The sequence below is a fragment of the Neopelma chrysocephalum genome, unplaced genomic scaffold (genome assembly GCF_003984885.1).
Source record: "Neopelma chrysocephalum unplaced genomic scaffold, ASM398488v2 Primary Assembly neopelma1_84, whole genome shotgun sequence".
Lineage (NCBI taxonomy): Eukaryota > Metazoa > Chordata > Aves > Passeriformes > Pipridae > Neopelma > Neopelma chrysocephalum.
The window spans coordinates 6,067,953-6,080,878 of NW_020897746.1; the positions used below are offsets into that span (position 1 = coordinate 6,067,953).

General features: G+C 44.8%; 1 protein-coding gene across 19 annotated transcripts in view; it reads left to right on the forward strand.

The window, feature by feature from the left end:
- The window catches only part of CACNA1G (calcium voltage-gated channel subunit alpha1 G), a 145,871-nt gene that overhangs the window by 103,578 nt on the left and 29,367 nt on the right, over positions 1-12,926 (forward strand). For 10 of the 19 annotated variants that reach the window (XM_027691374.1, XM_027691388.1, XM_027691389.1 and 7 more), the window contains 5 exons: positions 3,486-3,612; positions 6,325-6,450; positions 7,063-7,152; positions 7,725-7,938; positions 10,402-10,452. In XM_027691374.1, the coding sequence (XP_027547175.1) occupies positions 3,486-3,612; positions 6,325-6,450; positions 7,063-7,152; positions 7,725-7,938; positions 10,402-10,452 (608 nt within the window). The remainder of the gene's footprint in view (positions 1-3,485; positions 3,613-6,324; positions 6,451-7,062; positions 7,153-7,724; positions 7,939-10,401; positions 10,453-12,926) is intronic. The other 9 variants (XM_027691375.1, XM_027691377.1, XM_027691385.1 and 6 more) reach the window with 3 other exon arrangements.

Below are 12,926 nucleotides of genomic sequence, written 5' to 3' on the forward strand. Positions count from 1 at the left end.
CTGGGCTTTGACTCCCAAAGCAGAGAGATAAATTATTCACTTTTCATACCATCATGGTATCAAATAGTCATTTCATAGACTCTCTTCTATCCATCATATTATAACCTTTGCTAATTTTTTTTTTGTCTGTGGAGGGAGGTCTTCATTATCATTGATCTGTTGCTTCATCTAAGTGCTACTTCTTCTTCTGAGTGCTCTGATCAGGCTAGCAGGCTTAACTTTGGTAACGGATCCAGCTGGGATGAGGCTGGTGGTGGGTTTGGAGCATCTCACACCAGAGGTTTAACAGCACTGGGAATGCTGAGACCAGCAAAACCAGGGGGAACTTGGGGGATTAACATTTATTCACACCGAAAAGGAAAAAGAAGGTGTCATTTTAATTTCCCCATTTGTCATATGCCTAATGCAGACTGGAATTGTGCTGGGTGGAACCTCAGCAGGCCTATGACTCTGGCACAACCGGAGGGCTCCGAATCAGCCGCATCCTTCAGCGATCAATTGCAGGAGTGGGGGTCAGATAATAGGAGTTTACAAGCCTGATATCAGCAGGACCTTGGGCAGAACTGATGAGGTGTGGGGATGCTGTGTGCTGACATATTGGACGTGGTGCTAATCATCTGGAAAAACTGAGAATTTCATTGGCACCTCTTAGGGAGTTATCAGACTCTCAGGAGAGTGGCAGGAGTCTTTGTACAGACTTGCCCTGATGTTGGATCAGGCTCTTAGTCTCTCCAAGGTCTGAAGGTTTCCATTAGTAAGAACTATTATTTTTCAAAATCTTTTCAAAGTCTTTTTTCCCTGAAGGGCTGAAAACAGCACTGGCATGGAGCTAAACTGGTGGCAGCTTCTACCCTAATGCATTCTCATTTGAGGAATTCCCTGGTTGATCAAAACACTGAAAGAAGCCAAAAGCTGCAGTTTTTCAGCCCTTTTTTTCTCAACACACACGACTTTGCAAAGTCAGACAAGTAACCTGCTATTTTCTCTCTCTCAGCTGGATACCAAATAGTATCTCACAGGGGAAATCACTTTATTATTTCTAGAACAGCATTTCTTAATAAGTGGTAGAGAAAATTATCAACTTTAAACTCTGGAGGCTAAATTTCTTACTTGTTCCCCAAAATTTAAGGATGCTCCAGTAGTTTAGACATAGACCTTCAGTTTAGAGAACTCAACCTCTGTTCCATCCTATGTGACAGTGGACAGAATACATAAGCCAGCATCACTAAAGGCTCCGAAGTACCTAATTCCCATTGAAATCATTGGAATTTGGTTGTGTACCTCTGAGAACAAGTCCTGCAGTCCTCTCCCTCAGTTTCCTATCTGTAGTTTGGCAGCTGAAGTATTTCACCCAGGACTGTGTGAGGGGTGGCGAGGTCTTTAGTCCATCTGAGGTTCAGCCTCAGTCTGTCCAGCCCAAGGCTTGCTGTGTGCACTCAGACACGGCCCCTTGGGCTGCATTAACCAGCTCGTTGAGTCGAGCACACTGACCTGCTGCTCTGCAGCTCCTCTGCTTGTTGGTCTCACCTCGGCTCTCAGCCCTGGTGCAGGTACAATGTGGCAGCAACAACCACCCCACCCTCCAGCTCATTCCCTAAAACATCCAGATCTGAACATCAGGAAAGCTGAGGTTGTCCAAAATAGAGAGCCACAGCACTTACCTGGCAGAGATGCCCAGCATGAGGAATAGCAGCATCTGCTCTTTGTGTTTCGCTGGTGAGGAAGTGGATAAAAATACCACCATCTGTTTCTTTCTTAAAATGGTAACTGATGAGTTACCCTTGACATTTTGAGTAAATATTTAACCAGAAAAAAAGAAAAATAAGTTTTAGCTTTTCAGGATACCGTTTAAAGCCAACAGTTTTGGTAAGAGCTGGTGCCTGTGCACTGAGCACTGCAGTTTGCTCAACCTGCAGGCTCTGGGGCAAGAGAGGGCTGATGCAGGTTGGCTGTGGTCCCAGCTGAGGTCACCCATGCCGGGCATGTGGATGTGCCCATGGGGACCTCTGCTGGGAGCACCACGCCCGGGAAGTGGGGAGAGAAGGACCACTTGGATCCTGTCCAGGCAACAAAACTCCAACTGTGCTTCAGGTGATGGAGCCAGACTTGGGGAGAAGTGGGAGAAGTGGTGAGAGGATTCCCATGGCAAGTGAGACCCAGGCAGAAACAAGAAGGTGAGGGAGTTTGTGGCATGTTTGAGTGCCAAGTGTTCAAAGGAGTCACCAGCCAGCACCCAAAAGCACACAGGCACTTCCCTCCCCTGACTTCCACAGCAAACAGCCACTTCTGCCTCAGGAAAGCACAGTTTCTATGGCATCAGTACAAATTGATTTACAGCGCTATTGAAATGCTTAATTCCAGTTGGCATCAAGAGGAAGGAGGCATGTAACCTCTTCAGGTGCCTTTCTTGGTCCCCACCTTCAGGTCGGTTAGTCTGAATACCTCATTCATCTTTCCCAGCGTGGTGAGATGGCTTCTCTAAATCACACAAGACTTGTCCTTTCATTGCAACGTTGTCCTTGAGAGTATAGTACGGTTTCTGCTTTTTTCTTTCTCCACCTGCTTCAGTCATGAAGTCCACATTATTCTTCCCCAACCTTCCGATATGATCTAATCTTCTGTTATGAAATTCTGTGTGACACCAGCCAGAGAGGAGCTACAGAAATTAGGTTAGATGCTTGTGGTCCTGTCAGTGAAGTTTCACCTTGAGGACAGCTCTGGTTCATAGCTGAGGCTGTACAGTGGGTATAAGGCAGAGATTGATGGTCTGGGGGTAGCTCAGGTCTCTGTACACAGCAGCACTATAAGGACATATACAGGTTGGTTTTTTTAAGATGAAAGTGGTGGAACACTGGCATAGCATCCCCCAGAGACATGGTAGATGCCCCATTCCTGGAAATATTCAAGGTCAGGCTGAACAGGGCTCTGAGCAACTTGATCTAGTGGAAGGTGTCCCTGCTCATTGCAGGGGGTTGGACTAGATGGCCTTTAAATGTCACTTCCAGCTCAAACCATTCTATGATTCTGTAATCACTACAGATGTGCAGACAGATGTGTAAGAGTGGTGCTCCATTTCACAGACTGAGACAGGGAAATCAAGAGCCTTGCCTAAATCTATGCAGAAAGGGACACTAGGAGGCCCTCTCTTTGCAGTCTTGGACAGGCTACAAGCATAAAAGTCTGTGTCTGTGGATGGCCCAAACAAAAGAGCTGAATTTTCTGGCCTGGCTCCTTATACGTGTTCTCCTCCTTCTGCTCTTCATTTATGCAAAGCTGTGTGTGTGTAGGCAGAGACCTTTTCCCTCCAACACTTCCATGATATCACAGGTCAGTCTTCCAGAACTGCTTTTTCCATCATGATTTTTGAGTTATTTGTCATTCTAAAAAAAAATTCATAGTGCTGTGTTCTCCCTATTCTAGCTTGATAGGAGGCAGAACTGGGCAGGAACAGGACTAACAGCTTTTGTGCTTACTTGTCCCTACAGAGTCATTAGTCGAGCCCAAGGACTGAAGCTGGTGGTGGAGACTCTCATGTCATCCTTGAAGCCCATTGGAAACATTGTGGTCATCTGCTGTGCCTTTTTCATAATCTTTGGGATCCTGGGAGTTCAGGTGAGTCCCCTGTGAGCCTCAGCACCCAACCTGAAAGCATAATGACCCCCAGATGCCCCCACATCTGGATATCTGTACCAGTGGGCACAGTATAAGTCTTTCTGAACTGAAACTGAGGTCAGTTGGACTGAGTGTCTGCTCATTGCAGAGGGCTGGACTAGATGACCTTTAAAGACCCCTTCCAACCCAACTCATTCTGTGATTCTACAATTTCCTCTCCACTTTTCTTCTAGTTATAAACCAATGGGGAAATACAAACTCAAAGCTGAAACTGTTGGCTTGTAAACTCCAGAGAGACCTTGCCCTGGAGATTCATTCAGATTCTGACAGTTTGTGTAACTGAAAGCTTGCAGAGATAGAGATTTCTGAGTCTTTTTCCTGCCTGCTCTGCTGGCAATATCCTCAGTCCCAGGAGTGCAGGAACCCGGGGGAAAAGTGGCAGTTTCCAATGCAATTGGTTTCTCATTACCTGGGAAGAAGAGATTGCTTCATATAAATATTCTGACATAACACTTACTTCTTTCTGAAGTTTATCTGATCTGTCACAGCCAGCTTTGGAAAGCAACTCTGTTTGGCTTTGTTTTGGAAAGGTGTCTTATGTAATATTTTACACTAATATACTGTTTAAATAATAAATACAGCATTGAAAATAAACAGAGAAGAAAATCATGCCATCCATAACCACCTCAGCAGCTAGATTGGCTTGGCACAGTGTAACAGCATCCATCCATTTTACTAAACAGATTCATAAAGCTAAGCACATCCCGTAAAACAATATAAGACTCAGACATGGGAAAATTTATGCCAAACAACAAAACTTGCAGTATGCTCTTTGAATTTCCTCCCTGCTAATTGCAGTGCTTTCCCTGGTGACTTGCAGTCTTATGTTAAATTGTCATGACTATTGATGTGCTTCGGTGGTAGATACAAGCAAGAGTGATCCTGTATTCAGAATGCAAAATTTGCAGTTAATATTTATGTCTAATTAGGTGTAAGATGAGGCCGTAGCTGTTTTCTATAAAAAGATGATATCTCAAAGTTACAGATAGTTTTTCCATTTAAATATAAGCTGGGGATCAAACTAGAGGTTTTTAACGCTATTAAAATCCAGACATTGGTGTTTATAACAGTGTGTCCTCTTAGCAAGACTGTTTTGGTTGTAGAGCTGCCCACAGGTGAATAGTCATTAATCAGACACAAGAAATAGGTGGATATAACAAGTCCAGTAGGAAACACTGGGTCTTTTCCTTTTGGAATTGCTAAATCGTGAAGCACTGACGGGGATCAGCATTTTTGGATGCTGTGCTTTGTATTTCCAAACCCTGTCAGTAGCCCTGTTACTGCTCCCATCTGAGTGGCATTGCAGCCCAGCTCCTGGAGAAGTTATATTTACAGATACTATGTTAAAAACAGTTGTTTACCTTCCTGCTTAATTAAAACTTTTCTCTGTGAAGACTATATCTCCCCAGTCTGCCTTACCACGGATAGTGTTTCTCCATGGAAAGATCAGGGAATACTTCTCTTCTTGCATCCAGAGGTTTTATGATTGCGTTGAGCGGTGATTAATTTTGCATGCCTAGAGACCATCCTTCTGCTGTTGATTTCAGAAGGAAACCCATGGAGTAATGCGTGGGTTTATCTTGTTCGCTATTATTTCTACTGATATTTGTCTAGAAAAACAGATCAAACCCCATCAGTGTCTCTTCTCTGTATACCCAGGTGGTGTTTTAAGGAGCCTGGAGAGCAGGTTGCCATTTCCCCTCCACCCCCCAACAGTAATGTCAATAGCTTCTGTCAGCAAATAAAACTAGATTTGTTGGCTGTCTCCTGGGCTTTGATACCATCTATCCTGCTAGCATCAATCACCCTGTCTGAAGCAGTAATCATCCCCTGCCACTCTCTGTTCTGAGCACAGGAAGCACCAGGTCTAGAATTAGGCATGTGGAGGCTCCTGTTCCTTGTGCAGGTATAAATCAGGAGCTGACTCCCCAGGAGTTGTGTCTTTCCTGGCTTAAACCAAAGGAAATAAGCTCAGGATCAGATACCCAGCACAGATTGGGCTTGGCTCCTTAAGCTCTGCACAAGGAATATTTTCAGTGACCCCTGCAAGGACGGCAGAGCCTTATGACAGCTGGAGCACAGCATCCAGGATCAGAGAGTGGAGCGGGACTGGCAGAAGTCTTGATTCAACAAGAGCCCGACGTCACCCTCAGGGGCTCATCTCCTCTCTGAAGTGTTCCCTGGTGACCTCTAAGAGCAGAGCTTAGTTCCTCACTGGGCCTTTTCAGTGCCACTTCTGCTCTGCTGGCACAGGGCCCCTGTTACACTTCATTTGTCATTAGCTGAGCTGAGCGTCACCGGAATTGTTCCACGGGTGGTAACAAGCCATTAGCTGGTCTGGGCTATTAGTTGGGGCTACACTTGAGCTGGCAACCCAGAAGCAAAGGCCTTTAGGCCAGTCTCAGATCACTGAACCAGACAACCTAATGCATGAGGTGGGTGTCCTAAATGATGTGAAATCATGCATTTGCTCATTAAGTGCATATTATACAGGCTGCTCATTCTTAATAACCTGCATGAATGAGGCCAGTTCCCTTAACAGCTCTGGCTGGCGTGGGCTGTGTGGAGAACCCCAGAGAAATGCCCATCATCTGTGGAGAAATCCTGTGGACTGAACCCTGACATTTCCTCTCTTCTTTGAATGTTTTCCAGCTTTTCAAAGGCAAGTTTTTTGTCTGCCAGGGGGAGGACACCAGAAACATCACAAACAAATCGGATTGTACAGAAGCAAGCTACAAATGGGTCCGGCACAAGTATAATTTTGATAATCTCGGCCAGGTATTAATAGAACGGTAATCTGCTTCTTTGCTCCTTTACCTCCTTGGCTTTAAACCTGTGCATTATTATCCCATGGGATTTTCTTACAGGGCACTGCCAGTCGCAGTAAATATTCAGTTCACATACACAGCATTCTGTCCCTGTAAATCCCAAAGGCAGTGTTTCCAAGCAGGCATACACTTCTTTTCGGAACAGAACAAGCACATGTGGCTTCGTGGAGTACTTAATTGCTTCACTGCTACATAACAAACCAAATATATCTTGCAGAAGGGCTTGTCTAATAGAGCTGGACATTTTCAACCATCTCTGCAACGCAGCCTTATTTTAGCAGCATGGTAAGGACTAATTAGTCAGGATCAGTAGAGACCTGGAGGGTGGAAATGAAGCTGCTTTTGTCTTCAGCACTGTGGTTTCCGAATTACCGCCCATTGCTGAACTGGCTGCTGGCATTGATAGGTTTTTGCTGTCAAGAGAAATCTTGGTCATCAAAGTGTCCCATTATCAGACAGGTAATGACAATCCTAGGCAGGAAAGGGCAAAGAGGAGTAAGATGTTACAAGTAAAAGAGCTTTACTGCAACTGTGCCTAACTTTTTTTTCCGTGCATTTCTAGGCCCTGATGTCTCTCTTTGTTCTGGCCTCCAAGGATGGGTGGGTGGATATCATGTACGATGGCTTGGATGCTGTGGGAGTCGACCAGCAGGTATGGGCTCTAGCAGAGCTGGAAGAAATGACTTGTCAAAGGTCACACATTTCAGCTCTTGTTTTGCCAAGTACTGTTGGCTTCCACGGTCAAGTGGGGTTACAGGGGTAGGATCGAGGGAGGCGTTTAATCCAAGTTCTGGTACGTGACAAGGAGTCCAGTGAAAAGTCTGGATTTGTAGTCAACCTTTTCCCTACAGATTTTGCAACACAACTGGTGTAACTCATGTTAGGAGAACTGCACTTATCAAAGAGTGGTTTGACTTTTTAAGCCATTTCATCATTTCAGGAGAAAATAAATGCTTTGTGTAGGTACAGGCTTTCAGTGAGGGACTCACAATAGCTGCAAAGGATGCTGCAGAACAGAGGTGGTGCTTCTGTCCTCGACACACTTTGTATTTTGGGAGCGTTTGGTTAAAATGTCTCAGAAGTCTCTAATTTTTGGGAAGAGCAGAGCACCCTGAGCTGCCTGAAAGGGGCACCCACGGGTTCTGCGGGTGGCACAGTTGTATCGATTTGCTCCCGTTCTTTTTTTTGAGTTTCATTTGAAATTTGCCTTCTTCCACTTTGCAGCCAGTCATGAACTACAACCCATGGATGCTCCTCTACTTCATTTCCTTCTTGCTGATCGTGGCCTTCTTCGTCCTCAACATGTTCGTGGGGGTTGTGGTGGAGAATTTCCACAAGTGTCGGCAGCACCAGGAGGAAGAAGAAGCCAAGAGGCGGGAGGAGAAGAGGCTGCGCCGGCTGGAGAAAAAGAGAAGGAGTAAGGAGAAACAGATGGCTGGTCGGTAGTCTTTCCACATCTTTCTGAGTCCTGCTTGACCTTCCACACAATCCCCTCCTCCCTCCCCTCCCTGCCTCGTGTCTGGTGATCATTCTTCTCCCAAAAGCATGTCCAGCTATAAAATTTGCATGAAGGAAATAGTGTCGTTTTAGGCTGAGCAAGGAGCCATGGAAGCCTTTTTAATGGCTGCATGATTTGCAATGACCTTTCCTTTGGAGGTTATTTAAATTAAAATATAATAATAATCACACCTGGAGCTTCTTGGATAGCAGAGCTCAGTGTTACACAAATAGTGACAACTGCAAAGATCAGCAGTGCTGGATGGCACCATAAATCTTCTGAGTCATGAGCACTGTTGCTGATAACTGGATTCACTATTTGGTTTATTACAGCCTTGTAATGCCACAGTGATGTTACCTGTCCCATTTATCAAGCAGGTTTATTTATTGGCACAGTAGCACCACTGCTATTCAAGAGTGTAATAAAATAATGGAGCCATCTCATTCTAGTAATGCTTTAAAACTCCTTAGAGAAACATATCAATGCATTTGCTTGAGAAATACAGATTAGAAAAAAAAAAACAGATGAGGAGAGTAACTAACTAGACAAAATAGCACTGGTGCAAATTGAACCCAACTCTGAACTGGACGTGGAACGTGCAGCCCTGCATAGAGGAGGCTCTACAGGTGAAAGGAGGAAAGACCTCCACTCTGCCAAAAGTCTCCAACCTGACACTTGTCTCTTAGTCTCTTTTTGTTTTAATGTAGTTATTCAAGTAGGAAATAAGTTAGCCAGAGGCCACAGGTCGGAGGTGCTCTTTTTCTTGCATGCTCTCTCTTCTGACTGAACTTCCTCCATTGCCCTTTGTGTTCGTGGCCTCGCATTTTCCCTTCCTGGTCAATCCGCCTGCTGCTCTCTCCCTGTCCCCTTTCACATCTCTTCTCTATCTTTGACAGACTTCAGTACTGTTTAAGAGGCTGCCTGATCAGGTGCTTGTTCCCAAAGCTGGTAATATTAAGTCTGTTTTATTTTTTAGTAGCCTAAGAGGTGTTCAGTAGCTGTGACAGGCTTAATCATGCAACCACGTACCACAGCGCTGCCTTGGCCTCTCTCAGTTCAGCACTTATCCAGCAATTTCCTTTGGTCACATCCTTCAGTCCCATGAGCTTCACAGGTTTTGTAACCACTAGGATGTGTCACACAGCCTGTGGACATCAAACTTGGGTTTATGGTGAGAGCCTGGCTTCCTCACTGGTCAGTGGAAAGATGGAGGCTTCCCTCAAGAGTGGTGGAGGACACATTAGACAGTTCTCAGTTAAGAAGGATACAGATGGAAAAGAGCCCTTTTTTTAATTGGTTGGGATTTTTTCCCCATCAAGAAAATGCCTAGAAAGCTCTTTCCATTAGTCAAAGTTCCCAAACTTAGCTTCAGGCTGATGAGTTAGAAAAGGTTTTTAAAGGCTGGATAGAAAGATCCCTATTTAAAGTTGCAGTTTTGGAAAGTAGACATTTCTGTAGAAGAAAAATAAATGTTTAGTTATTATTAATGACTTTATTTATAAGACTAGAGGAACTAGATGGAAAAAAGACGTAAGCCTGGGCAATTTCCCAGCGGGAAGGAATCACAAACCATCCTTGGAGATACAGTTATTCATTCAGTGCTATGAAATGCCTAATTAAAGAGGCAATAAACAGCTATTTTACTGAGGATCAAATATTGCTGAGTATTCAATTGCCATAAAAACCTTTCAAGAGCAAAGTATGAAGTCCTCCAAATCGCTTTAGAACAGTTTTCCCAATTCGCATTTGGTGAAACGTTGGTTTTAATTGACCGTGTCCAGCTTTGCCCTCGGAGGCAACAGATGTCATTGCTTAACTTCATTCTGCACAGTGGGAACTTGCAGATGATACCAAGACTAAGGCTGTGATTGTGCCAGCAACTGCATGGGGGTTCCTTTCAGCTGGGCTTCCTGTGTGACCTCGGATGCCCAAACCAAACTGTGGATGCCAGATATGGACCGACATAGACATCTGACTGGTGGCATGGTCATTTTTGGTTGTAGACTCTTCCAATGCATTTATCCAATCAGATACCGGAAAACCAGAAAAGAGATCTCAGCTCATGAGAAGTGGGCAGGTGCAGGGGTGCTCGCTGTAAGTTGTGCTGTTCCAGCAGAATGTGAACTAGGTCGTCCTTCAGAAGTGTCTGCTCCATCATCATCAAATGAGGGGGTTCTCAGGGATCTCTTGGGCTTCCACCTGTGCACGTGGCAGAAGCACAAGAGCACTTCCTTTTTCACGTGTAGCTGAGCCCACCCTCCACGAAGCACAAGGAGAGGATCCCGCAAGGAAACAATCCTGGTAGAGGCAACGGAGAGCCTGAGAGCCGTAGGGACCTCCGAAGGGGATGGGAAGTCTTGCCGTGTGTCCTGCCGGGTGATTAATGCCATTTCGTTCTTTTAGATCTAATGCTGGATGATGTATTAATGGAGAGCTCAGCCAGTGCAGTGCAAGGTACTGGGAAGCCGGCACGTCTCGTCCCATTGAATGGCAGTGCTGTGTCACTAACGGCTCGCCACCGCGCTGTGAGGCATCCCACTAAACCGTGTGTGTGGTGCAAAGCTCGTTCGCTTACTTCATGGCACACGCATCCCATCCTGAGCTGCAGGTCTCTGCAGACCTAGCTCAAGACTGACACTTTCAAACCCTTAATTTACTCTTCAGTCATGTTATGTTATTCGGTATTATTTTTTTTCCTGGTTTTCATTAAGACACTGTCAGATTTTCATGACTTTTTTTTTTCTCCTTTTTTTTTTTTTTGTTTATTTGTTCTTTTAGAGTTTTTTTTCCTTAGAGAATAATGACTGGACTGTGAAATGGGTCCTTTCTGTTGACTTTAGCTTTCCAACCACCAGCTTAGGAGCCTGAATAATTTGCAAGCGTGTCTCTGGAAGGCAGGCAGTTGTCCTTAGAGAGGATATTTCCTTATTTCTTCAGCCTTTGCTCATTGCTCTGCAAACACTGTGCTTCAGGGAGGCACAGTATTTTTTTCCAGCAGGGTAAAATTCAATATAGTGCAGAGCCTCAGTGTTTTAATGGGGAGCTCAACCCCACACCAACCCTCAGCATGGACACGGAGTTTAGTCATTGTGCTGCTCAGCTTGTAAATTCTGTGTATTGATTGAGAGTTGCTCGATCCATGAGGCATCTTGTAAATTAAAAGAAATAAAGATGCCACCTTAAAGCCTTTCCAGGTCCTGATGGGGATGGACCATCTGGGCTGAACACTGCTGGGGTTTGATCTGCCCCCCACCCACCGCTCTCTCATGTCTCCCTTTCCCAGCCCCCCTTCCCAGGACGATGCTCAGGACTGCAAATCTGTCCCTTGCTCTTTTTATTTTTAGGAGAAGCTTTGATCTGGCAAGCATTTTGTTTAATTCATAACTTAAGAATATTAGCCTGAATAATTAAAGAGGTGACAACATAGAAACAAATATAGCTGTAATTTTCGACAAAAATAATATGCTAGGAAAATTGTGCCATTAAAACTCTCACCTGTGCACAAGCTCCCACTGCTTGCGATGGGAGCAGGGCTCCATCCATCTCTCGCAGATTGCAGGGAGTTTTGATTAAATAAAAATTGCAAGGTGAGGGCTATTGGCTTTCACTGCAGAGATAACTCAAGGAGACAGAGGTTCTACCTTATATTTCTAGGCCTTGTTGGAAGTTATCACAACATGCTTTAATAAATCCTGAATCTCCTTCCCATTGCCGTTCCTGATATTTTTATTTCTTTGCTGTCTTTCTTGCTGCTCTTGCTGGGCCTCCTGGCCTCTCTGTGAAATGGGGGCAGCGCAAGGGGGGGCTCTCACCGACTTTGGGACTCTGGTTATTTTTTCTTCTTTTTATTTGATTGTGACTCCTCTCCTGGTCCAACAGAGTTACATCAAGGCTGTCTTATTTTGTGTTATTTTTAAGGCACTGAACTCATTCCAAACCCCTCTGTTATCCCGTGCAGGCTCAGAAAGACTCTTAGAGTTCGCCTTTAAAACGTACAATTGTCAGGTCTGTGCTTTGTGTTTCCTTTTGTTGTCTTTTCTTTGGATCCAGTGGTAGTGAATGTGCCATGCCGCTCCTCAGGCACCAGAGTGAGGGAACAGAAAGGTTTTATATTTGAACCTGACTGTTGGGAATTTAGGGAATCAGTCCCAGGTGCTGTAGCCGAACCTCCTGCGGTTCAGTGAGGAATCTGGAGTTGTGACTCAAAGCTTCCCCACATCTCTGCACTTCCAGAGGCTTCTCTTCTCTTTCTATAAAGACAAAATGGAATTGTGTGTGTGCGTGTGTGTGTGTGTGCGTGTGCTGCTGCTGCCTGGTACTTAGTGAGATATTTTATAATTTAATTTTTTCCTTTTTTCCCCCCTCCAAGTCTACATTCTATCACAACCGGAATCTTCTCAGTGGAAATAATTTATCATTTTCCATTTCGCTTTTTTTTTTTTAATAAATCCATTCAGTACAATAAAAGCCAAGTAAAACTCTGTGTTTAAATCTAAAAAAGTTCCTTCAGTGCAAACTACTTTTTAACCTAATAATATTCTTGATACAGTTTGTAAATCCAGCTGCGTCACGGGCTCATTGCTCCCTGGTTTGCTGCTGTCCTCCAGATATACTCAGACCTGCAAAGTGGTTAATTCCCTTATTATAGGAGAAGGAAGAAGCTGAAGGAGACAGTAATGGAATTGTCCCACTCTCGTGAATTCCAATTTCCTGTGCCCACACACCTCCGGCTCGAAGCCACCTCAGGGAAAGTGGCAATTTCTCTCTTGACAGGGCTATATTGGGAGGCAGACGCTACCCAGAGATATTTTGGAGCTGCATGCCCAGCCTGATTCCCCCCAAGAAAATGCAGTTAACGGGAAGAAAGTGGCCCCAGTCCCACTTCTTGCTGTGCTGGCAGAGATGGCCAAGCCCTGGGATACTCTGGG